Raw genomic sequence first — 26,116 nt, 5'->3', positions numbered from 1 at the left:
TTTCAGGATTAAAGGGCATTTTGTATGAAGAGTGTTTGATGGCTCTGGGTCTGTATTCACTAGAATTGAGAAGAATGAGGGGTAATCTCACTGAAATTGAAAGAGCTGAAAAGCCTTAATACAGTGGATATGGAGAGGATGTTTCCTATGGTGGGAGTATCAAAGACCAGAGGGGACAGCCTCAGAACAGAGGGGTGTCCTTTTAGAACATAGATGAGGGACTTCTTTTGCCAGAGAGCAGTGAATGTGTGGAACTTGTTGCCAGACGGGACTGTAGAGATTTGTGATTGGTAAGGGTATGAAGGTTTAGGGGAAGGAAGGCAGGTGACTGGGGCGGAGAGAAAAAATGGATCAGCCATGATGAAATGGCAGAGCAGACTCGATGGTCAAATGTCCTAATTCTGCTCCTATATCTTAGCTGTCTAAATCTGATTTCATGAAAATCATTATGCAAACATAAATGTTCTCTGCAGCCTCCAATTCTCAGTGTTTAGTTACAGAACAACATTCCACAGCCACACTTGGAGTTCTCAAGACATTCCTGTGGTTTCCCAATTATGTCATTCAAGTTTGTCAATCAGTGATTGGTTGGCAGAGATTTTTAGGTGTGAGGTGCGGCCAAATGGGTTTGATTTGAGTGGTTCTCAAAGCCTCCAAGGTCTCAGATCTACACATATATATAGGGGTGCATCAGGACTGGAAATCTAATTGACACAGGCATTTTGGAGAGAGAGAGAGAGGTGGGAATGGCAGCAGGATATCCCCACTTTCACTGGGAAACTTGACGCTAATGATGAATTATTTTCTTGTGTTTCAGGTTTGAGGGAAGAAACATGATGTTGGTGTTGGTTTTCGTGGTGACCGCACTGCTTGTCAGTGATGTGGCAGGTAAGGTCCATTGATTCCAGGATCTTTATAAATATATTGCTGTGAGGAATGACTGTACAGGTACTGTGCTGGGACTGTGGGAAATGGGAATTTGTGGCTATCGATTCCGGTTGGGGTGCGGAAGGAAATTGAATTGATTTGTCTCTGTCCAAATGTGCAATCTGCACTCATAGTAATTTATAATAAATAGAACAGTCAATGTAATATAGAGTATACTCAAATCAGTGTGAGTTCATCAGTCTGATGGCCTGGTGGAAGAAGCTGTCTTGGAGCCTGTTGGTCCTGGCTTTTATGCTGCAGTACTGCTTCCCGGATGGTAGCAGCTGCAAAAGATGGTGGTTGGGATGGCTTGGGTCCCTAATGATCCTACAGGCTGTTTTTACACACCTGCAATTGTAAATGTCCTGAATCATGGGAAATTCACAACTACAGATGCACTGGGCTGTCCGCACCACTCTCTGCAGAGTCTTGCGATTAAGGGACGTACAGTTCCCATACCAGGCAGTGATGCAGCCAATCAGGATGCTCTTAATTCTGCCCCTGTAGAAAGTTCTCAGGATTTGGGGCCCATACCAAACTTTTTCAACTGCCTGAGGTGAAAGAGGCGCTGTTGTGCCTTTTTCACCACACAGCTGGTGTGCACAGACCATGTGAGGTCCTCGGTGATATGGATGCTGAGGAACTTGAAGCTGTTTACCCCCTCAACTCCAGATCCACTGATGTCAATAGGGGTTAGCCCGTCTCCTTTCCTCCTGTGATCTACAACCAGCTCATTTGTTTTTGCATAATTGATGGTGAGGTTGTTTCACCACTGTGTCAGAGAGATAACTTCTTCCCTGTAGGCCACCTCATTATCGTTTGAGATAAGCCAATCAACGTAGTGTTGTCGGAAATTTTAATTAGCATTTTGGAGCTGTGGCTGATGATACAGTCATAGGTATACAGGGAGTAAAGGATGGGACTCAGTACGCAGCCCTGAGGGGCTCCTGTATTGAGAGTCAGAGGGTTGGAGGTGAGGGAGCCCACTCTTACAAACTGCTTGCGACCTGACAGCAGATCCACTATCCAGCTGCACAAGGCCGAGTCCTCTGAGTTTCTTGTCGAGCCTGGAAGGAACTATGGTGTTGACTGCTGAACTGTAGTCCAAGAACAGCATTCTCACATAAGCATCCTTCTCCAGCTGTGTAAGGACGGTATGTAGAGCAGTGGCTATTGCGTCATCTGTCAATTGGTTGTGTCCATAGGCAAATTGTAGGGGTCCAGTTTGGGTGGTAGCAAGCTGCAGATGTAATCCTTGACCAGACTCTCAAAGCATTTGCCTGTTATTGAGGTGAAAGCGACAGGACACCAGTCGTTCAGCCATGCACCCCTGGTCTTTTTTGGTACAGGGACAATGGTGGATAGTTTGAAGCAGGAGGACACTCTACACTGGGAGAGGGAGAGATTAAAAATGTCTGTAAACACACCAGTCAGCTGTGCTGTGCACATCCTAAGTACTCGCCCTGGGATGCCTTCCAGTTCCGCAGCCTTACGACCTGTCCACTCATTGGGAACATCTGCATAGCTCAGCCTCAGAGCTGACCAGGATGTCCTAAACAAAATGTCTCTTGTTCAAGACATTCATCTGAGCTATTGAGATGGAAGATGAGTTGGAGACTCTCATGTAGAGCAGACAGAGATTTCTTCGCAGTGTCTCTTCACAGGAAAACATACTTGTACACCTGATGGTGAGGATGAAGACAATAGGGAGCATATCCACAGAGCTGGCAAAGGTTGTACTTGTGCCTGATTTGATAACTTAACTGACACACAACATCTCTTCGAAATATCAAAAATGTTCCAGAATATAGCACTGAGACAGGACAGGTGACAGAAGTGAGTGGAGGAAGCATTTTGGATTGAGTGATCATGATTTCATTAGTTTCAAGACATCGTGATGAAGAATAGGACTGATCCTCAGGTGAATTTCTAATCTAGAGGAAGGTCAATTCAGATGGATCTGCCAGGTGTAGATTGGAATAGATTGTTTTCCAGCAAAGAGATGCTTGGCAAGTGGGAGTCCTTCTAAAGTGAAATATTGAATGTACATAAACTGTTTAATCCTGTAAAAAGGAAAGTTTAGCGAACATTGGTTATCGAGGATCGAAGATCAAGGACAATTTTTTTTGCTATTTTCATTTTCATGTGATTTGCAGTTGTCTTTTACTTCTTGTAAGATATGATAAAACTTACTTTATCTTCTTCACTATTATTGGCTGTTGAAGCATATCCTACCATTATTGAAATGTTCATTTATTGCCTTCAGAGTTTCATCAGAATTACTCAGTCCAATAATGCCCAGAATCCCATCAGGATTTTTCTTCTTTGAGAGTTTGGTGTTATTTCCTGTTTATTATCTCCTGAATAGATCAGTTTGTATTCATCAGAATCCAAACATCGACTCCCTTTCCACCTTGTCTCTCACAATCCCAAGACAAGCCTTTAAATTCCAGAATCATGTTCCTGAACCTCCTTTGAACCCTCTCCAACACTAGCACATCCTTTTTTGGATAAGGGCACTGAAAACTGCTCACAATACTCCAAACTGAGGCCTCATCAGTGCTTTATGAAGTCTCCACATTACATCCTTGATTAATATCATAGTCCTCTCAACAGGAATTTAATATCGCATTTGCCTTCCGCACCACTGACTCAACCTGCAAACTAATCTTTAGGGAATCCTGCACTAGGATGCCCAAATTCCTTTGCACCTCAGAATTTTGAATTTGCTCTGCATTTAGAACATAGTCTCACTTTTATTTCTTTTACCAATGTGCATGACTATACACTTCCCTACACTGTATTCCATCTGCCATTTCTTTTCGAATCTTCTAATCCAGTGGTCCCCAACCTTTTTTGCACTGCGGACCGGTTTCATATTGACAATATTCTTGCGGACCGGCCAACCGGGGGGGGGGGGGGTTGTGTGGTAGGGTTGCCAACGGATAAGAGTAGCAGTAAAATACGTTGGATTTTCCAGAGAAAGACTACAATGACCATGAAGCCTTCCGCGGGCACAAGTGTGCATGCGTGACTTGCGCTTTTGTGTCCGTGCCGAGTTTTTTCTACAAATCGCTTTTGCCAATTCTGTGGGGGGGGGGGTGTTAATCACGACCGGAATATAGGTGATAAGTGGCTAATACAACTCAATTTCGTTTCTAAAAGGGTTTATCTAACGGATTTAATATTAAACACACAGCGCATATTTTCCTCGCATGAATATAGTGATAAGTCAATTATCAGGGGAGGACAGGGGAGCTTGAAGTAAGTGTTGAAAAAACTTCCAGTAGAAGTGGTAGAGGCAGGTACGATATTATCATTTGAAGAAAAATTGGACAGGAAAAGAATGGAGGGTTATGGGCTGAGTGCAGGTCGGTGGGATTAGGTGAGAGTAGCGTTCGGCACGGACTAGAAGGGCAGAGATCGCCTGTTTCCGTGCTGCAATTGTTATAACATTTTAAGTAACGTTTGGATATTAAACACACAGCACGTATTTTCCCCATATGAACATATAAAATCATTGCAACACACCAGAATCGCTGAATCAGTGGGAGTCCTGGGCTTGTTTCCCTGCAACAACATGGTCCTATCGAGAGGTGACGGGAGACAGTGATACTCGAACGGGGTTCCTTGTGTCCAGTCTATTCCGCAATTTAGTTTTCGTTACATTCTTTGCAGAGATATGTTGGAAATGGAAGCAACGTTTTTAGTGCTTTCGTGGCTATCTCAGGATATTTAGCTTTGACTTTGATCCAGAATGCCGGCAGAGACGTTATGTCAGACGTACTTTTCAGCCCGCCGTCATTTGCAAGCTCGAGGAGTTGATCTCCTTCCCGCGCTGAAGTGGATGACGCGCGGATCATGATCTCACGTGCGTTCAAACTCAACAGCGCGTGACAGGGAATGAGGAAAGGTGCAGCTGACTCATATCGCCAAATCATATCGTTTCCTCGCGGCCCGGTGGTTGGGGACCGCTGTTCTAATCTATAATAGTCATTTTGAAGCCTCTCTAATTCCTGAAAACTACCTGTCACTCCACCTATCTTCATATCATCTGCAAACTCGGGTGGAATGCCAGCAATTCATCATCCAAATCCCTGACATATAATGTAAGATGAAGTGGTCCCAACACAGACCCCTGTGGAACATTACTAATCAGTGACTGCCATCCAGGAAAGGTTCCCTTCATTCTCACTCTGCCTCCTGTCAATCAGCCAATACTATATCTATGCTAGTACTTTTCTGTAATTTGATGGGCTCTTAAGTTGTTATGCAGTCTCAGGTGTGTCACTTTAGCAAAGGCCTTTTGAAAATCCAAGTACGCAACATTCAACGAATCTTCTTCGTCTATCCTGCTTGTTATTCCTTCAAAATATTCCAGAAGATTTGTCAGGCGAGGTTTCCCCTGATGGAAACCATGCTGGCTACAGCCTATGTTATCATTGCCTCCAAGTACTCCGAAACTATTCTTACGTATCGACTCCATCATCTTCCCAGCCATTGACATCAGACTACCCAGATTATAATTTCCTTTCTTTTGCCTCTCCCTTCATAAAAAATGAAGATTACTTTAGAACCATGCCAGAATCAATTGAATCTGAAAGATCATTACTAATACCTGCACAATCTCTTTAGCCACCTATTTCAGAACCCCGGGTTGTACACCAGCTGGTCCAGGTGCCTTATCTACCTTCAGACCTTTCAGTTTCCCAATCATCTCCCCTAGTAATGGCAAATTGACTCTAAGATGGTGTGAAGTTTTTATTTTAATAGTTCTGTGGTGTTTTCCAGAAGGGAACTGTTCAAGAAGGCAATTTGTAGGGTGGTTAATGGTCACAATGATTTTTCCTGCTCAGTCCTTTGTCCTGGAGACATGCAAACCCTGCAGAGGAGGTAGACAGCAGCCAATCACCTGAGCTGGCACTTTGCTGTACTTTTTGTATTGAGAGGATGATGTCCCAAACTGGACAGCAATGGCTGATGTGAGGATGCTCTTTGTGATGGCAGTTTGGAGTTGTACCAGCTTTTCTGGTGAAGGTGGAATTTTACCAACAATATCAGAGGATATTGAGAGTTTTGTTAAGGAAAGTCACTTAAGGGGCATAATAAATGCAAAATAGCATTTCAAGGAGAACTCAGGAGCACTAAAAGACATGAAGTTGCCTGGTAGATAAGATAAAAGAGAATCCCAAAGGTTTCTAAAGCCATATGAAAATCAGAATGACAGCAAGGGATAAAGTTGGTCCTCTTGAAGATTATTATGGTAGTCTATGCATGGGGCAAAAAGAAATGGTGGAGATCTTGATGTTCTTTTTGCATCTGTACTTTCTTGGAAGACAGACACACAGACTGCAGAACTAAGGCAAAAATGTAGTGAGGTCACAGACTGTACATGGCTATATTGAGGTGAATCAAGGTTCATAAATCCCCAGGCACTGACAAGGTGTCCCCTCAGACCTAGAGGGAGGCTAGTGCGGACACTGCAGAGGCTCTGGCAGAGAAACTAAATAAGTCCTGGGCAATGGGTGAGATGTAGAAGGATTGGATGTTTTCTACGTGGACTTTAGCAAGGCCTTTGACAAAATCCAGAATAGGAGGCTGATCCGTAGGGTTAAGTCACTTGGCCTTCAGGCTGAAGCTGTCAGTTGGATGCAACATTGTCTTAGCGAACAAAGCCAGAGGGTGTTTGTAGATGATCTTCTCTCTGAGTGGTGTGCTTCAGTGATCGGTGATTGGTCCATTGTTCTTCATCATTCACTGTATGTTAATAATTTAAATGATAATGTGGCAAATTGGACCAGAATATTTACAGATGACATCAAGATTGATGCAAAGTGGACAGTCAGGGAGGCCATCAAAGCTTGTAACACGATCTGAACCGGCTGGGAAACTAAAGTGAAAAAATAGCAGGTGAAATTTACGGCAGACAGTTGTGAGGTGTTGTACTTGGGGAGGATCTGAGTTACAGGAATAGGTTGAATTGGCGAGAACTTCATTCTCTGGAGCACAGGAGAATGAAGGGAAATCTCAGAGGAATACAAAAGTATAATGGCGCATAGATTGGAGGAACCCTTGCAGACTTTTCCCCCTGAGGTTGAGTGAGAGTACAACTAGAGGTTAGAGGTTCAGGGTGAAAGGTGAAATATTTATGGGGAACCTGAGGGTTAATTACTTCTCTCCAAGGGTGGTACACGTGTGGAATGAACTGTCAGCTGAAGTGATAGATATGGATTCAATTGCAACATTTAAGAGAAGTTTGGAATGGTATATAGATGAGATTGATATGGAGGGCTGTAGTTGCGATTCAGGTAGCTGAGACTAGGCAGAGAACCAGAAAGACACAGAGCAGATGTGCTGAAATTATTTCTCCACATCGCCCAGGAATCCTGTGAACAACTACTTGTATCTATCCCCTCTCGCTGTGAAACAGGGACACCTGGAGTGAGAGAGTGAGACAGAGCCTGGTCTCCAAAGTCTTGGACATCCATGTTCCCACTGCTTACTATCCTACCATTCTCCATGTATACTATTGTCTTGTTTTCTCCCTGTAGGTTGTAGAATAAGTTCAGAGTTGAGGTGAGATAAAATATCTATGCTAGTTCAGGAGCCTGAGCATTGCAGGGTAATAACGGTCTGGAATGTGGCAGTGTGGTGCCTAAGACTTCTGTACCTCTTGCCTAATGGTAGAAGCAAGAAGAGAGCCTGACCTGGATAGTGGGGGTCCTTGATAATGGATGCAGACTTCTTGTGGCAGCATTCCTTGTAAATGTGCTCAATTTTCGGGAAGGCATTGCCTGGAAAGGACTGGGTGTATCCACCATCTTCTGTAGAATTTTTCATTCCTCTGCATTTGTTTTTCCATACCAGGCTATATTGAAATTGGTCAGGATACTCTCCGCAATGCATCTATAAAATATTGTCAATGAGATAGATGACATGCTGAACCTACACCAAATTCTAAGAAAGTAGAGGTGCTGTCTCTATCACACATCCTTCCACACATCACAAATCTTGTTGATCTTTTCCTTTTTGTTTTGAACTTCTTGAAGTAATCAAAAATTCACCTTAAAAATCAACAGATTGTACAACAAAAAAGCCATTGTCAACCATATCCATGCCAGCCATCAAGTTCAATCGACTTCATCTCCTTCACCAGTGCTTGGCCTCTAGCCATCCATCATGCCCTTGTGATTCAATTGCTTCTTCAATGTTTCCAAGTGCTGTGAAAGTACCTAACTCTCCCCCCATCTCAGGAAATGCATCCAAGATTGCAAATATACTCCTCGTGAAAAAATATTCAGATGCCCTCTGAATATCTTACACCTCACCTTAAACCATGTCCTCTGGTTTTAAATATCTCTGTACTGAGGAACAGTTTCTCACAACCCCACCAATTCTATGCCCCTCTTTATATTGTGGATCTTGATCACGTCTTCATTCAGTCTCCTTTACTCCAGGGAAGCAAACCAAGTCCATCTAGTCCCTGCTCATATCTGAAACACTCCATTTCAGACAATGTCCTGGTGAATCTCCTGTGCACCCTCTCCTGAACACCAGGTGCGGACAGAACAAAACGTTTCATAAATTTGTTTCTCTTGGATCTACTTGAATCATCCACATGGGATTTTCTCAAACACTGTTCAAATTGATGGTGAACAGTGTTATAAACATTTATAAACATTTCCCACCACCAGTGTCAGACTCTGATCCATAGTTGTCTGGTTTACCACTGTCCCTATTGCAAAGAATAGTGTCCCTCCAGAAACCTCTCAGTCCTCTGGCACCGTGATGTGGTCAAAGAGCATTGACCAATTTCTGTGGATCCAGAGAGTTTCTTGTGTTGTGATTATTTGGAATTGGTGTTTTAATATTCCCCTGTCATTATTCCATCTGATTTAACACTCAATACCTGTTTAATTGAAAGGGACCACAATTCTCAACGAGGTGAAGGAGCAACTGTACCATCCTCATGTTATAACCCGAGGACATTGTGATGAAAACTGGTTTTACTTTCCTCCTTTAAACACCTGTAATAGGTTTTTCCCTGACAAAAAGACATGGAAAGAAGCTGAGGTAAGTCATTGAAACCCAGTGATTGCTCTGGGAGTTCTGGAAAATGTTGGTTTCTGCTGGTTCATTCCCATGAACTCACAGCACAGCCTCTGGTTGAACTCTCCATGATGGGTCCTTGTGTTACAAGGTGTGCTTCTCTGCAGCTGTGGACTCTGCTTCCTATCAATCAGATCAACACGTGAAAATTTAGAAATAAGGACCAAAAGCCATAGAGCAGAATTAGGCCATTCCATCATGGCTAATTTATTATCCCTCTCAACCCCATTCTTCTGCTTTCTCCCCGTAACCTTTGATACCCTGATTAATCAAAAAACTATCAACCTTCACCTTAAGTATACCCAATGACTCTGCCTGCACAGTTGTCTAAATTCCAGAAATTCACCACGCTTTGGCTAAAAATTTTCTCTCAACCCCTTTCTAAATGGTTGTCCCACAATTCTGAAGCTGTGCCATCTGGTTCTCAACTCGTCCACTATAGGATACATCCTTCAAAGTTGCTGGTGAACGCAGCAGGCCAAGCAGCATCTGTAGGAAGAGGTGCAGTCGACGTTTCAGGCCGAGACCCTTCGTCAGGACTAACTGAAGGAAGAGTGAGTAAGGGATCCCAGCGTTCACCAGCAACTTTGATGTATGTTGCTTGAATTTCCAGCATCTGCAGAATTCCTGTTGTATAGGATACATCCTCTTTACTTCCATTGTATTTTGGCCTTTCAATATGTGATAGGTTTCAAAGAGATCCCCCCTCATTCTTCTAAACTCCAGTGACTAAAGCACAGAAAGTCAAACACTCCTCATGTGTTACTCTGTAGTTCCTGACATTGTTCCCATGAACCTCCTCTGGACACTCTCCAATGCCAGTGCATCTTTTTTAAGATGGTGGGACCAGAACGACTTGCAATACTCCAAGCACCGTCTGACCAATGCCCTATAAAGGCTCAGCATTTCATCCTTGCTTTCGTATTGTTTGTCTGCTTATTTTAACATAACTAATTAATAGACACGTGTATACTTCAAGTACTGCTGCCACAAAGGTAACAAATTCCACAACAAATACCAGTGATATTAAATCTGATTCTGATTCCTTTCTCATCCTCTTGAAATGAATGTTAATGTTGCATTTCCCTTTCTTGCCACTGACTCAATCTGCAAGTTAACCTTGAGGAAATCCAGCACGAATCCTTTGAACCTCTGATTTTTGAAATTTTCTCCCCAGCTTTGTCTATCCTGCCTGTTATTTCCTCAAAGAATTTCAACAGATTTGTCAGACAATATTCTCTCTTTAGAAAACTATACTAACTCTACCCCAGTTTATCATGAACCTTCAGGTATCCCAAAGGCTCATTGTTAATGACAGACTCCAATATCCTTCCAACCACTGTTCAGCCTAACTGCCTCCTGTATGAATTCTTCAGCCACACATTCATCTGCCAGATCATCCCATTCTTCTTTTTTCATTTTTTATTTTTTTTATGTTCAGCATAACAAAACTTTCAATTTCCAGGTACATTTACATTTCTTGCCCTCACAGATATCAACTATCAAAGTACTTCCATCAAAGTATGGACATCACCATCATATCCTATACAAAAGCCCTTATTAGTATAGCAGACAGATTTACATCTACATATTGTAAAAAAGGTTGCCACGTTTTATGAAAACTATTTGTTTTTGTGTGTACCATACATATTAAAAAAGTCCAAAGGAATATATATTCCATGATTAATTTACACCAACCAGAAAGTCCGGGGGCCTTACTGGATATCCAACCAAGTAAAATGTTCTTCCTCGCACAAGAAGTCAGGATGTTAATAAGTTTTTTCTGATGTGCATTAATAATACGACTGCTGGGTAGGCCTAAGAGAAAAGATACGGGGTCCAGTTCAAGCTCCATCTTCAGAATCTTTTCCATTTCACCCAAAATATCATTCCAGTATGCCTGAGGTTTGGGATAAGTCCAAATACAATGGATGAGAGTTTGAATATTTCCTTTACATTTAGAACACATTGGAGAAACCCCCATCTTAAATTTCGAGAGACAATCATGAGTCAGATGGGCTCTATGCAGAATTTTGAGCTGCAATGCTTCAGTTCTATTACAAACTGAAAATTTCTTTGCATTATCACAGATGTTTTTCCATGTTTCAGCTGTAATTTCTACTCCCAGCTCCTCCTCCCAGACCTTTCCCAGCTGCTCAGCCTCTCCACAAGAACATTCCCTCAGGATGCTGTAAAAAGTTCTGATGTAGACTTCACCCCGAGAACAAAACACCCTCTTTTCCATGTCAGAACTATAGAAATCAATTAACAATCACGTTTTTACTGTATATAATCTCTTATCTGAAAGAAACAAAAAGATCCTGGCTGGGTATGTTGAATTTCTGCACTACAGCATTTGACTAAAAGACATCATCGTTCCTTCATCAAACAAGTCTCCTAAATGGAAAGTACCCTTAGAAATCCAAAGTTTAAATCCAGGATCCATTATGCCAGGCTGAAAATCTGGACTGCTGATTACTGGAGTGAAGGGTGATATTTTTGCTGCGTTGCCCTCAGTTTGTCGCACCGCCTCCAAGCCTTGATTGTGTTAAATATTATTGGATTCTGACAATATTTCTTAACTAATTTCATCTTATTGAGGAAAAGCAAATTAAGAAGAGGGCATTTTATTTGTGAGGCTTAATGTCCAGCCAAATTGAGAAGGGATCCCTGCAGACACAGTCAACCACATAAGACAAAAAGGAACTTAATTGATATTTTTTGATGTCTGGAAAATTCAGATCCCCTAGAGCACTGGGAAGCTGTAACTTAGACATTTTAAAACAGGGTCTTTTTTGTTCCACATGAAAGACCCAAACCAGCCATTTTTTTTTAAGTGTTCGTTGGGTGAAAATGACTGGAATCATTCGTAGTGGGTAGAGCAGAAGAGGAAGAATGTTCATTTTGAGCAAGGATATTTGGCCAAGCTAAGAAATAGGAAGAGTGCTCCATCGTTCAAGATCCTGTTTGATTTTGTCACATAACTATGTAAAGTTAGCTTTGAATAATTGATTAAATGTAGATGTGATGAATATGCCTAGGTAAAGAAAACCTGTCTGTGACCATTTAAAAGGGAAAACACTGAGTGTCAGGTACCTGCTGCAGATTCTTCAGAGGCATAGCCTCTGATTTAGTAAAGTTGATTTTATAACCTGAAAAGGTGCTAAATGAATTAATGCATTGTATAAGGTGGTGCACTGCTATAGCAGGGTTTGATAAGAAAATTAGATCATCATTTGCATACAATGTAATTTTATGTGACTTTAGTCTGGAGCAGATTTTTTGGAGTCTTGCCGAATAGCCTCAGCCAATGGCTCGATCGCTAGTGTGAAAAGTAGTGGTGATAAAGGGTAGCCCTGCCGGCTGCCCTTCAAAATACTAATATTATCTGACCTAATACCATTAGTAAGAATCGCAGCCAAAGGGTCATTGTGAAGAACCTTCACCCACTCAATAAAATTACTGTCCAGACCAAATCGTTCTAAGATGAATAAACGATACAGCCATTCGACACCACAAAAAGCCTTCTCTGCATCTAAGGAAACCACCAAGCCATCCACTGCCTGTTGCTGACATGCCTGAATCATATTATGTAATCTTCTGATATTGTTAGATGACTTACGGCCTTTTACAAAACCCGTTTGATTCTCTTTTACGATAAAAGGTAACACAGTTTCTAATCGCAACGCTAAGGTTTTAGATAAGATTTTAAAGTCAATATTTAACAATGAAATAGGCCTGTAGGAGGCACAGTCTTCAGGGCTCTTTCCTTTTTCAAGTATTAGGGAGATATTAGCTTCTCTCAATGATGATGGGAGGAGACCACAGGTAAATGCATGATTAAACATGTTTAGCATAGGCTCTGATAATAACCCTGTGAACTCTTTATAGGATTCACTAGTGAGTCCATCAGGACCAGGGGCCTTCCCACTTTGGAACTGTCTCACAGCTTCCTGTATCTCATGTATAGATAATAAGACAAGAGAAAGGAGCAGAAGTCGGCAATTCAGCCATCGAGTCTGCTCCGCCACTTTATCACGTACTGATCTATCCTCCCATTTAGTCCCACTCCCCCGCCTTCCCACCATAACCTTTGATGCCCTGGCTACTCAGATACCTATCAATCTCTGCCTTAAATACACCCAATGACTTGGCCTCCACTGCTGCCCATGGCAACAAATTCCATAGATTCACCACCCTCTGGCTAAAAAATTTTCTTCGCATCTCTGTTCTGAATGGGCGCCCTTCAATCCTTAAGTCATGCCCTCTCGTACTAGATGCCCCCATCATGGGAAACAACTTTGCTACATCCACATTGTTCACGCCTTTCAACACTCGAAATGTTTGAGGTCTCCCCTCATTCTTCTGAACTCCAAGGAATACAGTCCAAGAGCAAACGTTCCTCATATGTTAACCCTCTCATTCCCGGAATCATTCTAGTGAATCATCTCTGTACCCTCTCCAACGTCAGCACATCCTTTCTTAAATAAGGAGACCAAAACTGCCCACAGTACTCCAAGTGAGGTCTCAGCAGCGCCTTATAGAGCCTCAACATCACATCCCTGCTCCTATACACTATTCCTCTAGAAATGAATGCCAACATTGCATTTGCCTTCTTCACCACCGACTCAAACTGGAGGTTAACCTTAAGGATATCCTGTATGAGGGCTCCCAAGTCCTGTTGCATCTCAGAACTTTGAATTCTCTCCCCATTTAAATAATAGTCTGCCCGTTTATTTCTCCTGCCAAAGTGCAGAACCATACACTTTCCAACATTGTATTTCATTTGCCATTTCTTTGCCCATTCTTCCAATCTATTCAAGTCTATCTGCAGACCCTGTTTCCATAGCACAACCGGCCCCTCCACCTATCTTCGTATCATCAGCAAACTTAGCCACAAAGCCAACTATTCCATAATCCAAATTGTTAATGTACAATGTAAAAAGAAGCCGCTGCAACACGGACTCCTGTGGAACACCACTGGTAACCGGCAGCCAACCAGAATAGGATCCATTTATTCCCACTCTGTTTCCTGCCAATCAACCAACGCCCTATCCACGTATGTAACTTTCCCGTATTTCCATCCACTGCATCTCCCTTGTCTAGCCTACTGGTAATTTCCTCAAAAAATTGTAATAGGTTTGTCAGGCAGGATTTTCCTTTAAGGATTCCCTGCTGAGTTCTGCCTATCTTGTCATATGCCTCCAGGTACTCTGTAACCTCATCCTTGACAATCGACTCCAACAGCTTCCCAACCACCGATGTCAAACTAACAGGTCTATAATTTCCTTTTTGCTTCCTTGCCCCCTTCTTAAATAGCGGAGTGACATTTGCAATCTTCCAGTCCTCCGGAACCATGCCAGAATCTATCGGCTTTTGAATAATCATCGCTAATGCCTCCGCAATCTCCACAGCTACTTCCTTCAGGACACAAGGGTGCATTCCATCTGGTCCAGGAGATTTATCTACCTTTAGATTATTCAGCTTCCTGAGTACTTTCTCTGTCGTAATTGTGACTGCGCACACTTCTCTTCCCTGCCACCCTTGAGTGTCCAGTATACTGCTGATGTCTTCCTCAGTGGAGACTGATACAAAATACTCGTTCAGTTCCTCTGCCATCTCCTTATCTCCCATTACAATTTCTCCAGCATCATTTTCTATCGGTCCTATATCTACTCTCACCTGTCTTTTACTCTTTATATACTTGGAAAAGCTTTCAGTATCCTCTTTGATATTATTAGCTAGCTTCCTTTCATAGTTCATCTTCTCCCTCTTAATGACCTTACAGTTTCCTTTTGTAAGCTTTTAAAAACTTCCCAATCCTCTGTCTTCCCACTAATGTTTGCTTCCTTTTATGTCCTCTCCTTTGCTTTAACTTTGGTTTTGACTTCTGTTGTCAACCACGGTTGCATCCTTTTTCCATTCGAAAATTTCTTCTTTTTTGGAATATATCTATCTTGCACCTTCCTCACTTCTCGCATAAACTCCAGCCACTGCTGCTCTGCCATCCTTCCCGCCAGTGTCGCTTTCCAGTCAACTTTGGCCAGTTCCTCTCTCATGCCACTATAATTTCCTTTACTCCACTGAAATACCGACACATCAGATTTAGGCTTCTCTTTTTCAACTTTCACAGTGAACTCAATCATGTTATGCTCACTGCCTCCTAAGGGTTTCTTCACCTCAATCTCTTTAATCACCTCCGGTATTACACAATACCCAATCCAGTACAGCTGATCCCCTCGTGGGCTCAACAACAAGCTGTTCTAAAAAGCCAATGGAGCATTGAGGAGGGACTCTTGTTCAAAAGAAATGCCTGGGAGATCTAAGTTCCCAAAAAGATCAATTCTGGTGTGACACTTGTGTGGATTAGAAAAAAATGTAAAGTCTTTGTCTGAGGGATATGACAACCTCCAGGCATCCACAAGTCCGAGTTCTCCACATAAGCCCATGATTTGTTTAGACTGTGAGGACAGCAATGGCATTCTGTCCATCACTGAGTCCATGAGACAATTAAAATCCCCACCTTCAATAATGTTTTGTATTGAAAAGCTTGTAAATTTGGAAAATTAGGAATTTGAGAGGATGAGCTGGAGGGCAGTAAACATTAAGAATACCTCTCCATATACAGTATTGAAGCCTTAACAATCACAAATCTGTCATACTTATCCTTAATGCAGTCTAATAACTTAAAAGGTAGGTTTTTCCTAACTAAAATGGCCACTCCCCTACTGCTGGTATTAAAGGATGAAAAATAGACATGATCAAATCCACTCTGTTGCAGTTTTAAATGTTCTTTATCATTTAAATGTGTCTGCTGAAATAAGGCTATGTCCACCCTCTCCTTTTTCAGGATTAGTAGGACTCTCTTTCTCTTGATTGGTGAATGACTCCCCTTAATGTTCCAAGTGCACAATTTTAATATATTACTGGCCATAACCCTTTAAAACAAGCAATTGACTCTGGAGGAGAAGAAACCCAACTTAAGATCAGCTGAGCAGTAATAACAAAAAAAAACACACACACACAAAAAAAGCCAAAGTGCCAACAGCGCTGAATAAGAGGACTTACCCCACACTTAAAGGGGATATCTGAACCTTCTAGCACCACATATTCTGCCCCACTATCAATATGGCATTTTAAATAGTCAAAAATGAAAATAAGGCGTGATTTATCAATCCACCGATTTGTTACCGTCATGTTTAAACTCCTTCAGGCTAAAGCAGCACCGTTAACTTAAACAAATAATGAAACTATATTAATCAAAACAAACACATTACCCATCCTATAAAATGTCTTGCTGTCGAGTAATGAAAAGGTAAAATAAAGTGACCATCAAGCATGTTATCGTCCATGACCAGGGCTACAAAATATATACATTCTTTAGCCCAACGTATCCACAAAAGTTTTAGCTTTGGCAGGAGAATCAAATATCTTGGTGATCCCATTGTAGGTGATCCTCAGTGCCGCTGGGTATAGCATAAAGTACTGGATTCCGGATTCTCTCAGCTGGTCAAATCCTTTGCGCTTCCAAACAACAGCTGCCGAGAAATCTTGAAGAAACATAAGCCTGGATCCCTCATATATTAAAGCCTGGGTATCAGTCCCACGGTGTCTCGAAGCCTCCACCACTCTTTGCTTATCATCGAAATTATGGAACCGGACAAGAACAGGTCGAGGGCATTGGTCTGGAACCGGCTTTGGAGCCAGCGTACAATGAGCTCTTTCCACTTTAATGTGTCCAGCCTTGGTCTCCAAATCAAGGAAATTAGGCAGCCAGCCCTCAAAAAATTTTGCTGGTTGGCTGCCTTCTGTACCTTCATGTAGACCGATGATCCGTATGTTCTTCCCCCTACCTCTATTCTCAAGATCATCGATATGGTCAGACAGGCTTTGAACTTGCTTTTCCAGCGCCCGAATACGGCTTTGGGCTGATCAGCTACAGTCTCTACCGCGGAGACTCGGCTCTTGGTTGTTCTTGTATCAAGATTTTTAAGCTTCAATGTGTGGTTTTGGAGTATTAGAGAGAGTGGAGCCAGCTTCTCGTCCATCATTTTGGCTATGTTCTCTGTAACTTGCTGAATTACTTGATGAAAAGCAGGATCCAGCACGTTAACAGTGCTGGCTCCCCAGCCCCGGGCAAGCGCTCTGTGCAGTTTGTCTTGGTCATCTTTTTAGTACTTTTCGAAGGCATGGTGTTGGAACAACTCAAAAAATACTCATCAATGTTCATCCTATTAAATCTGACACTTGGGCATTTAAAAAGAAGTTGAAACGGATAGGTTTATGTGCAAAATTATCAGTGTTGCGGTGCTGAGCTCAGCAAAGCAGACCTTTAACTTGCCGCCATCTTGAAACCCCTCAGTTCATCCTATTCTTAACCCCCTTACTCGCATGTGGCACAGGCAGCAATCCAGAGATCATAACTCTCGAGGGTTTCTGCTTTTCAGTTTCAGGCCTAACCCCCTCCACAACCAGCAGGTAACACAGAGCTAGATTTACACCAAACACTTTGAAGAAAAACAACTCTGTTTCAGGAAATTTCTAACATCAGGTCAGATAATTTACTGAGGGCCCAGTGTGAGGATTAAAAGTGATGATACCCTTTCATTTATAGGAGTTCTGCAATCAACTCCCACATTATGGAAATCTGGCTTCTGTGACCTCGGCCGAACACAACACGTTCATTGCTAACGTGATCCGTGCTGTGGATACAAGCAAGCCTTGGGCATGGATTGGCCTGAACGACATATGGAAGGTGAAGTTTATGATGACGTGTTACATTGCCACCACAGACAGAATTACACCATCCATCCTGCAGAGTAACAGGGGTGAGGCAGTGTGGGGGTTAAGTTACTGGGTGTATCCTAATAATCCAGGGACATGAGTTTGAATCCTGTCCCAGCAGCTGGGAAATCTGGAAATAAAATGCAATAAATCCATAGTAAACATTATTATCAGAAATGGTGACAATGGAACAGCCAGACTGTTGTAAAAACTGATCTGGTTCACTGTGGTTCTTCAGGGTGAAGAATCTGCCATCCTTCCCCAGTCTGGCCTCACTGCGACTCCAGAGATCCATCAATGTGTTGACTCTTCCCTGCCCTCTGAAATAGTCAGAGGATGATCAAGGAAGGACAATAAATGCTGGTCTGACCAGCGTCACCACGTCCTGTGAACAAATAAATTCCACGTGTTTATGTCCCCGTTTATCTCCATATGCGCCTCCTCTCTCCCTCCTTCATCTGATACGATCATTTCTCCATCATGAGTGTCTCTGACTTTTCCTCACCGATCCCTCACCCCAGTGAGTCACATTCTAAACAGTCTGGAGAAAAGGGTTTCTCTCGAGGAGCCTGCTGGATTGATCAGTGACTCTCCTGTCTTTATGGTCCAGCACCACAAGTGGAAACATTTCTCTATGTTAGCAATGTTGAATCTGCACAGTTTGAAGGAGGATCCCAGTGAGCTTCTCATCCACTCCACACACAGTCATCTGGTTTTACCATCCAAGTGTTAGTTGTAGCTGTGGCTCTACAGTTAGGGCAGGTACCGAGAGACAGGGAGAGAGAAAGGGAGGCAGAGACAGACAGACGACAGAGAGACAAAGACAGAGAGGGACAAAGACAGAGAGGGACAAAGACAGAGAGATTAGATTAGATTATGAGGACACGCAGTCCTCTTTTATTGTCATTTAGTAATGCATATGCATTAGGAAATGATACAATGTTGCTCCATGAAAGCCATCACAGAAACACAAGACAAACCAAGACAAAAAAACTGAAAAAACCCCCATAATTATAACATATAGTTACAACAGTGCAAAGCAATACCGTAATTTGATAAAGAACAGAGCACGGCACGGTAAAAAAAGTCTCAAAGTCTCTTGAAAGTCCCATCATCTCACACAGATGGTAGAAGGAAGAGAAACTCTCTCCTGCCATGAACCTCCAGCGCCGCAAACTTGCCGATGCAGCACCTGGAAGCACCCGACCACAGCCGACTCTTGAGTCTGTCCGAAAACTTCGAGCCTCCGACCAGCTCTCCGACACTGAGCACCATTTCTGCCGAGCGCTTCGACCCCGGCCCCGGCAACAAGCAATAGGCAAAGCCGAGGATTTGGGGCCTTCCCCTCCGGAGATTCTCAATTGCACAGTAGCAGCGGCAGCCAAGCGGGCATTTCAGAAGTTTCTCCAGATTTTCCTCCGTGCTTGTCACGTCTGTCTCCATCAAATCAGGATTGTGCACGGTACCTACTTACAAATACAATATCATTTCGGAGCGGCCGCGCACGCTGCGTCGCGCCACCATCTTCTCCTCCCCTCTGGAGAGAGAGAAGGAGTGAGAGAGAGAGAGAGAAGGGAGAGTGGCAGACAGAGAGAGGAAGAGTGTCAGAGACAGAGAGAGGCAGAGTGACAGAGAGGGAGAGATATTACCCTCTGTCAATGAGGTATAATGGCTCAAGATTGCTCTACCTTTATTTATCTGAATCCATTCATGTGCTGACTTTGTAGGTTCTTCTGTCATTTGTCCCTCTGGTGTTTATCAGATCAGTCTGTGTATTTGTGCTCAATGACTCATTGTCCGAGTTGTCATTATTCCTCCTCCCTGACTTTTATTCTCAGATCCGGTTTCTTTTGTTCCAAGGATTCTGTTACTTCCATGAGATTTCCCCCACCCTGACAGTCCGTCATTTAAAATCTCATTCACTACCCCGTTTGTCCTGGCTGCTCGTATTCTGGTCTCACTCTGACTCGGGTCTAGCTCCTCCCTGTACCAGTAAGTGACAGATTACTCAGTGTTCCACAGAAATAATCACTGATTTGTACTCCACAGGAAGGGGCTCATACATGGGCTGATGGAACTTCCTACACTTACAGATGTTGGGCTTCAAGACAGCCTGATAATCACCAAGGCAATGAAGACTGTGTGCACCTTCTTTCTAGAAGTAAGTGTAACAGTGAGATAAATGTTTTTTTTGAAGTCCATTTCAGACACAGTATTGAAGAGGCCTGTCACAACGGAAGGAATGAACCAGCCCCATGCTCAGCTGAACTGGACTCATTGCCCAACAGTTAGAGGAGGATAAATGGGATGTAATGCAGGGACGGGAACAGTCAGTGTATGAAGATGAAACAAAATACTGCTATTGCTGGAAATCTGAGATAAAAGCAGCGTTTTCACTAACTTCTCAGTAGGTCAGGCAGCGTCTATGGAGAGAACATCGGAGTTAATATTTCACATTGAAACCCCTTGGTCAGGTTCAACTCAGTACGACCTTGTAGGTGAAGGAATGTAATATCAGGTTTGGAGGATCCTGCAGTGTGTCACTGCAGATAGAGAAACTCAAAGTTCAAAGTTCAAAGAAAACTTAATATAATTTGCTTGTGGGCATTCACAGTAAATATAAATAAACTCAGTAGAATTAATGAAAAGCTACCACAAAGATGGACAAAGAACCAATGTGCAAAAGCCAATGAACTGTGTAAATACAAAAAAAACAAAATTATAATAATAGATAAGTAATCAATAATATTAAGAATATGAATTGTAGAACGCTGTCTCTTGTAACTATTCCTCTTCACACCCTGTCTCTTGTAAAAATGCCATCCCCTTCTCACAATTAATCTGTCTCTGCTGCATCTGCTGTCAGGATGAGGCTTTTCATTCCAGGACGAAGGAGATGTCCTCCTTTTTTAAAGAAAGGGGCTTCCCTTCCTCCACCATCAACTCTGCTCTCAAACGTATCTCTCCCATTTCACGTATATCTGCTCTCACTCCATCCTCCCGCCACCCCACTAGGAATAGGGTTCTCCCTGTCCTCACCTACCACTCCACCAGCCTCCGGGTCCAACATATTATTCTCCGTAAATTCCGCAACCTCCAACTGGATCCCACTACTAAGCACATCTTTCCCTCCCCGCCTTTTCTGCTTTCCACAGGGATCGCTCCCTACGTGACTCGCTTGTCCATTCGTCCCTCCAATCGCTTCCCACTGATCTCCCTCCCTGCATTTATTCTTGTAAGCGGAACAAGTGCCACACATGCCCTTACACTTCCTCCCTCACCACCATTCAGGGCCTCAGACAGTCCTTCCAGGTGAGGCAACACTTCACCTGTGAATCGGCTGGGGTGATATACTGCGTCCGGTGCTCCCGATGCGACCTTCTATATGTTGGCGAGACCCAACACAGGCTGGGAGACCGTTTTGTTGAACACCTATGCTCTGTCTGCCAGAGGAAGCAGGATCTCTCAGTGGCCGCACATTTTAATTCCACGTCCCATTCCTATTCTGATATGTCTATGCACGGCCTCCTCTACTGTCAAGATGAAGCCACAGTCAGGTTGGAGGAGCAACACCTTATATTCCGTCTGGGTAGCCTCCAACCTGATGGCATCAACATCGACTTCTCTAACTTCCGCTAATGCCCCACCTCCCCTTTGTACCCAATCCCTTATTTATCTTTCCAAATCTTTTTATTATTATTATTATCCAAATTAACACGAGTACATCGAAGTAAGCAACACTTACAATGTCCCAAAAAAACATTAATTTGAAGATTGGAACATTTTTGGTGATAATAAAAAAACCCTACTAAGCGAGAAAAAGTGGAAAAAAACTATTAGGTGTTCAACCCCAGAACCATGTGCCATGCGCCATGCAAAAAGCTTCTAAAGATAAATGTCAAACCGCCAGCAAGAAAAAAAGAACCAAAAATTTACAATTAGATTGTGGAGGAAATCTATCAATTAACTCAAATGATAATAATGAGCAAATGAACCCCATCTTTTCTCAAAATTAAATATAGGTTCAAAGGTTTGACTTCTAATTTTCTCCAAACTAAGACATAGCATCACTTGAGAGAACCATTGTGACAAAGTGGGAGCTGATGTATCCTTCCACTTCAACAAAATGGCCCTCCTCGCTATCAATGTAACAAATGCAGTAACATGTTGGGCAGACAGAGATACCATGGAAATTTTGAGTAATTATTCCAAAAAGCACAATAATATTATTATTAATATAACAAATAAATAAATATTTATTATTATTATTGTTATTATTTCCCCCTCTTTTTTCCCTCTGTCCCTCTCACTATAGTGGGCTCCCCTCCCCCCTTTATCTCTCTCGGCCTCCAGTCCCATGATCCTCTCCCTTCTCCAGCCTTGTATCCCTTTTACCAATTAACTTTCCAGCTCTTAGCTCTATCCCTCCCCCTCCTCTCCTCTCCTATCACGTTGGATCTCCCCCTCCCCCTCCCACTTTCAAATCTCTTACTATCTCTTCTTTCAGTTAGTCCTGACAAAGGGTCTCGGCCCAAAACGTTGACCGTACCTCTTCCAATAGATGCTGCCTGGCCTGCTGCGTTCACCAGCATTTTTTGTGTGTTGCTTATGGTTTGTGGTATCAGTTCAGTGTTGGGGTGAGTGAATTTATTCACTCTGGTTCAGGAGACTGATGGTTGAGGGATAATCTATGTGGGACCTTCAGCTCCTGTATCTCCTCCCTGATTACTGCAGCAAAAAGACAGCATGGCCTGGATGGTGGGTACCCTTAAGAATGGAAGCTACTTTCCTGTGATAGCACTCCTTGTAGATCTGCTCAGTGGTGGAGAGAGCATTATGTGTGATGGACTGGCCTTGTGTCCGCTTTTTCGTTCAAGGTCATTGGTGTTTCCATAGCAGGTTGTGATGCAACCAATCAGTATGCTCTCTATCATGCATCCGTAGAAGTATTTCTAGAATTATTTTCAGATTTTCAGCATCTGCAACATTATGCTTGTGGTCTAACAGGTCAATGTTGAGTTCCTTTTTTCTGCTTCAAGGTCCTGCACCTTGGAATGATTTGCCCTGTGGATCGAGGATTGGTTTTGTTTGTGCCTACAAACTTCAATGTACTTAGAAGACTCCAGTGGTTTCCAGCGGTGGATTCAGTGCCTGATTTCTTTGTAGCCACTCTCACTGTCTGTGGTGACTGTACTCATTTAGTTTCTCAGTCAATAATAAAGAGAATTGCATCCTGAGCTGTGTGTTTGTTGTTGTGTGAGTCCAGTTTCCAGCAGCCTTCCTGTCCCACTGTTGCTTCCTCCCCACCTCTGCACTCAGTGATGAACTGAGAACAAGGCAGAAAAGACTTTGTAAAATTAACTCTTTCTCTTGTCCGCACATGGTGTGTTGGGTCCAGACCACCGCACGTGGAAGTGAAATCAAGGATCTGATGAGGACACAAATGAGATTTACTGGAATAGATGCAAGGAATGAGATTTTACAACACTGTGACTAAGCTGCAGAAGATGAAATGGGCCCATAAATACCTTTGCACAATTGCATGAAAACCTCTGTTGTCTGTTTAAAATTCAACTCAACCAACTGTTTGTCAATTTTGCAAACAATTCCTGGTCTTTGACATTTGGCTAGATACAGCATAATCTGATAGAACACAAGCCTTGTCCAAGTGTCTCGTCAATCTAATGAGGGATGGCATCAGAGAGGTGAGGAATTGACTGAACTGACAATGAGAGTGTGAGAGACGATTTGAATAACTCAACATTAAACCTCTCTAAACCACATATTTCCTATTTAGTTACTGAACTGACATTCTGCCCTTTAAAGTCAGTCAGTAAACTACATGGCACTGTGTTCTATATACTTACTCCAGGTCAAGTTTATTGTCATGTGCATAAGTACAGTGAACTACAGATACATCAGGTTTCATTCTTACCTTCTGGCAGATCTCTGTTCTGCTTAGTATTAGCTTTTTTCATCCTCACCAATCCCTCATCAACTTGACATCCAGCACAACTCACACTGTCTACTCTAATCAAAACAGCATCTCTGGAATCCAAAGAAGGCATGCCTTAGACTCAAATATTGTGGCCTGAATAGCTAGCCATAGTCTTAGGCAAAGACAAGATCATTATTAGGGCTATCTTAAACTGAGAGAAATGTAGGGAGAACTCAAAGATATGAAGATACTGCTGCCCATGACAGAACTAAAGAAATCAAGGAGTAACAAGAAAGCAACATGGGATAATTATAGAAATTTCAGAGGATCACAGGATCAAAGGGAATGGCAGAGGTGACCAGGGCATTAGTCAAAGAGATTCTGATGAAAAAAGAAAGCAAGGGAACCTTAAATTTGTGGCTTTGGAGCCAGAGAAATAAATGAAATCCAAAGAAGAGAATGACAATAGGAAACTGGGTCTTGTGACAAGGTAGGAAATGAGCAGGAGGGTTTTGGAAAACATAAGCTTTTCAGAGGCTGAAAAGTCTGCTTGAAAAGGAAACAGCAAGTTGAATAATTAATGTCACCCTCATAAATTATTTCACTGTGTTTGTAGCATATATTATGATTATGATTATGAGGACACACAGCCCCCTTTTACTGTTATTTAGTAATGCATGCATTAAGAAATGATAAAATGTTTTTCCGGAATGATATCACGAAAAACACATGACAAACCGGCTTAAAAACTAACAAAACCACACTTGAACAAACACTCCAGGAAATTGCTAAATTCATTTTTATTCACATGATGAATGCATCTGCCTTTGGTGCTGATGCTCACAGGACAAATATGGGACAGTTTCTGTCCTTCTTCGAACCAAGATCCTATGGTGCACCCATTTCAAATTTTCCCTTGCTCTCCAAAGTCCGCAACATGGATTGGCCAATAAATCAGATTCCCAATGAAGCAGGACATGTCCAGTCCAGCTGAATACCAGACTATCCCTCTCAACCGTCAGTAAATTGATAGAAGGAGCTGCTACAGAGCAGTCTAGTGTCCATCCCCTTCCTATAATCTACATACACACTCACACTTAGTGTCAGTTTTATGAGGATCACTCAGCTCAACCATACCACAGCCTTGGTCCAAACGCAGATCAAACAGCTGGACTCCAGAAGTGAGTCGCAGTGACACTCCTTCAAAACAAGGCAGCATTTGATAGTGCAGCATCGAGGAGACCTTGTGATTCTGAGACAAGAGTCGCCAAGGGGTTCAATAGATGGATGAATATTTCACTCAAAGTCAGGTGGCTGTGGTAGAGTGTCCCGTCCCAGGACATCTCTGCAGGAGTTGCTTAGGCCAGTGTCCCAGACACAACTATCATCAGCTAGTTTATCAACAACTTCCAACAGCTCTCTGCCAGGCAACAGGAGCAGTAATTAGAGGGTAGAAATGCTAGATAATTGACAAGTGGATCAGAGGTAAGAGGAGGAATGTGTTTCGATCAGGAAGTTGCCGTGATCTGAAATCCACTGATAGCAAGTGATTGGGAAAGAAGAGGAAATCACGGAAAGAAAGATCCATTTGGCCCATCAGTCCCACTCCACTGGAGATCCATGGATTCCTTTCCACAAGATGTTAGTTCTGGGATCTCCATGAACTGTCTCTAGAAAAGTGTCAAGTATCAGATAGTCCACTATCTCCACATCCTTTCCTGCTCCTTCTGAGCAGACTTCATTCCAGCTCCTTATTAGACAGAGACCATGACTCTAAATTGAAGCTGATCCTTACAAATGGATTGCAAACTTTCCAGAGTCAGTGATGGAGAAAGATTTTCCCACAATGGGCAATGGAGGGGAAACTGAACAGATCAAGAATATGAATGAGTGAGGTGGTCTGTGCACATAATCTGTGGCTTTTGAAGTTTCACCTGAAAATTATATATTAATTGTTCTCATTAATAATATTTATTGAAATCTGATATAAAAACATTATAGGATGATAAATGCTTTCTGCAGCTTCTATTTCTCAGTGTTCAGTTACAGAACAACAATCCACAGTCATACTTGGAGCTCACAAGACATTCCTGTGGTTTCCCATTCATGTCATTCAAATTTATCTATCAGTGATTGGTTGGCAGAAATGTTTATGTACGTGGGTCCAGCCAATAGGGTTTGATTTCAATGGTTCTTGAAGCCGCCTAGATCTAAGATCTACACATATATAGAGGTGCATCAGGATTGGAAATCTAATTCTCACAGACATCTGGGAGAGAGAGAGAGAGAGAAAGGTGGGAATGGCAGCAGGATATCCCCACCTTCACTGGGAAACTTGAAACTAATAATGATATTTTG

General features: G+C 42.6%; 1 protein-coding gene across 1 annotated transcript; it reads left to right on the top strand.

The window, feature by feature from the left end:
• The first annotated feature begins 632 nt into the window (after positions 1-632).
• On the top strand, positions 633-23,057 carry LOC134359226 (C-type lectin-like). Its single transcript, XM_063072183.1, has 6 exons — positions 633-740; positions 818-888; positions 8,852-9,000; positions 17,651-17,791; positions 19,870-19,981; positions 22,860-23,057. Exons 2-6 carry the CDS (start codon positions 834-836, stop codon positions 22,934-22,936), a joined length of 534 nt encoding a protein of 177 aa, XP_062928253.1. The 5' UTR covers positions 633-740; positions 818-833; the 3' UTR covers positions 22,937-23,057.
• Positions 23,058-26,116: the final 3,059 nt, after the last annotated feature.

This window comes from Mobula hypostoma, chromosome 20, assembly GCF_963921235.1.
Source record: "Mobula hypostoma chromosome 20, sMobHyp1.1, whole genome shotgun sequence".
NCBI lineage: Eukaryota > Metazoa > Chordata > Chondrichthyes > Myliobatiformes > Myliobatidae > Mobula > Mobula hypostoma.
This window is presented reverse-complemented; position numbering and strand designations above follow the sequence as displayed.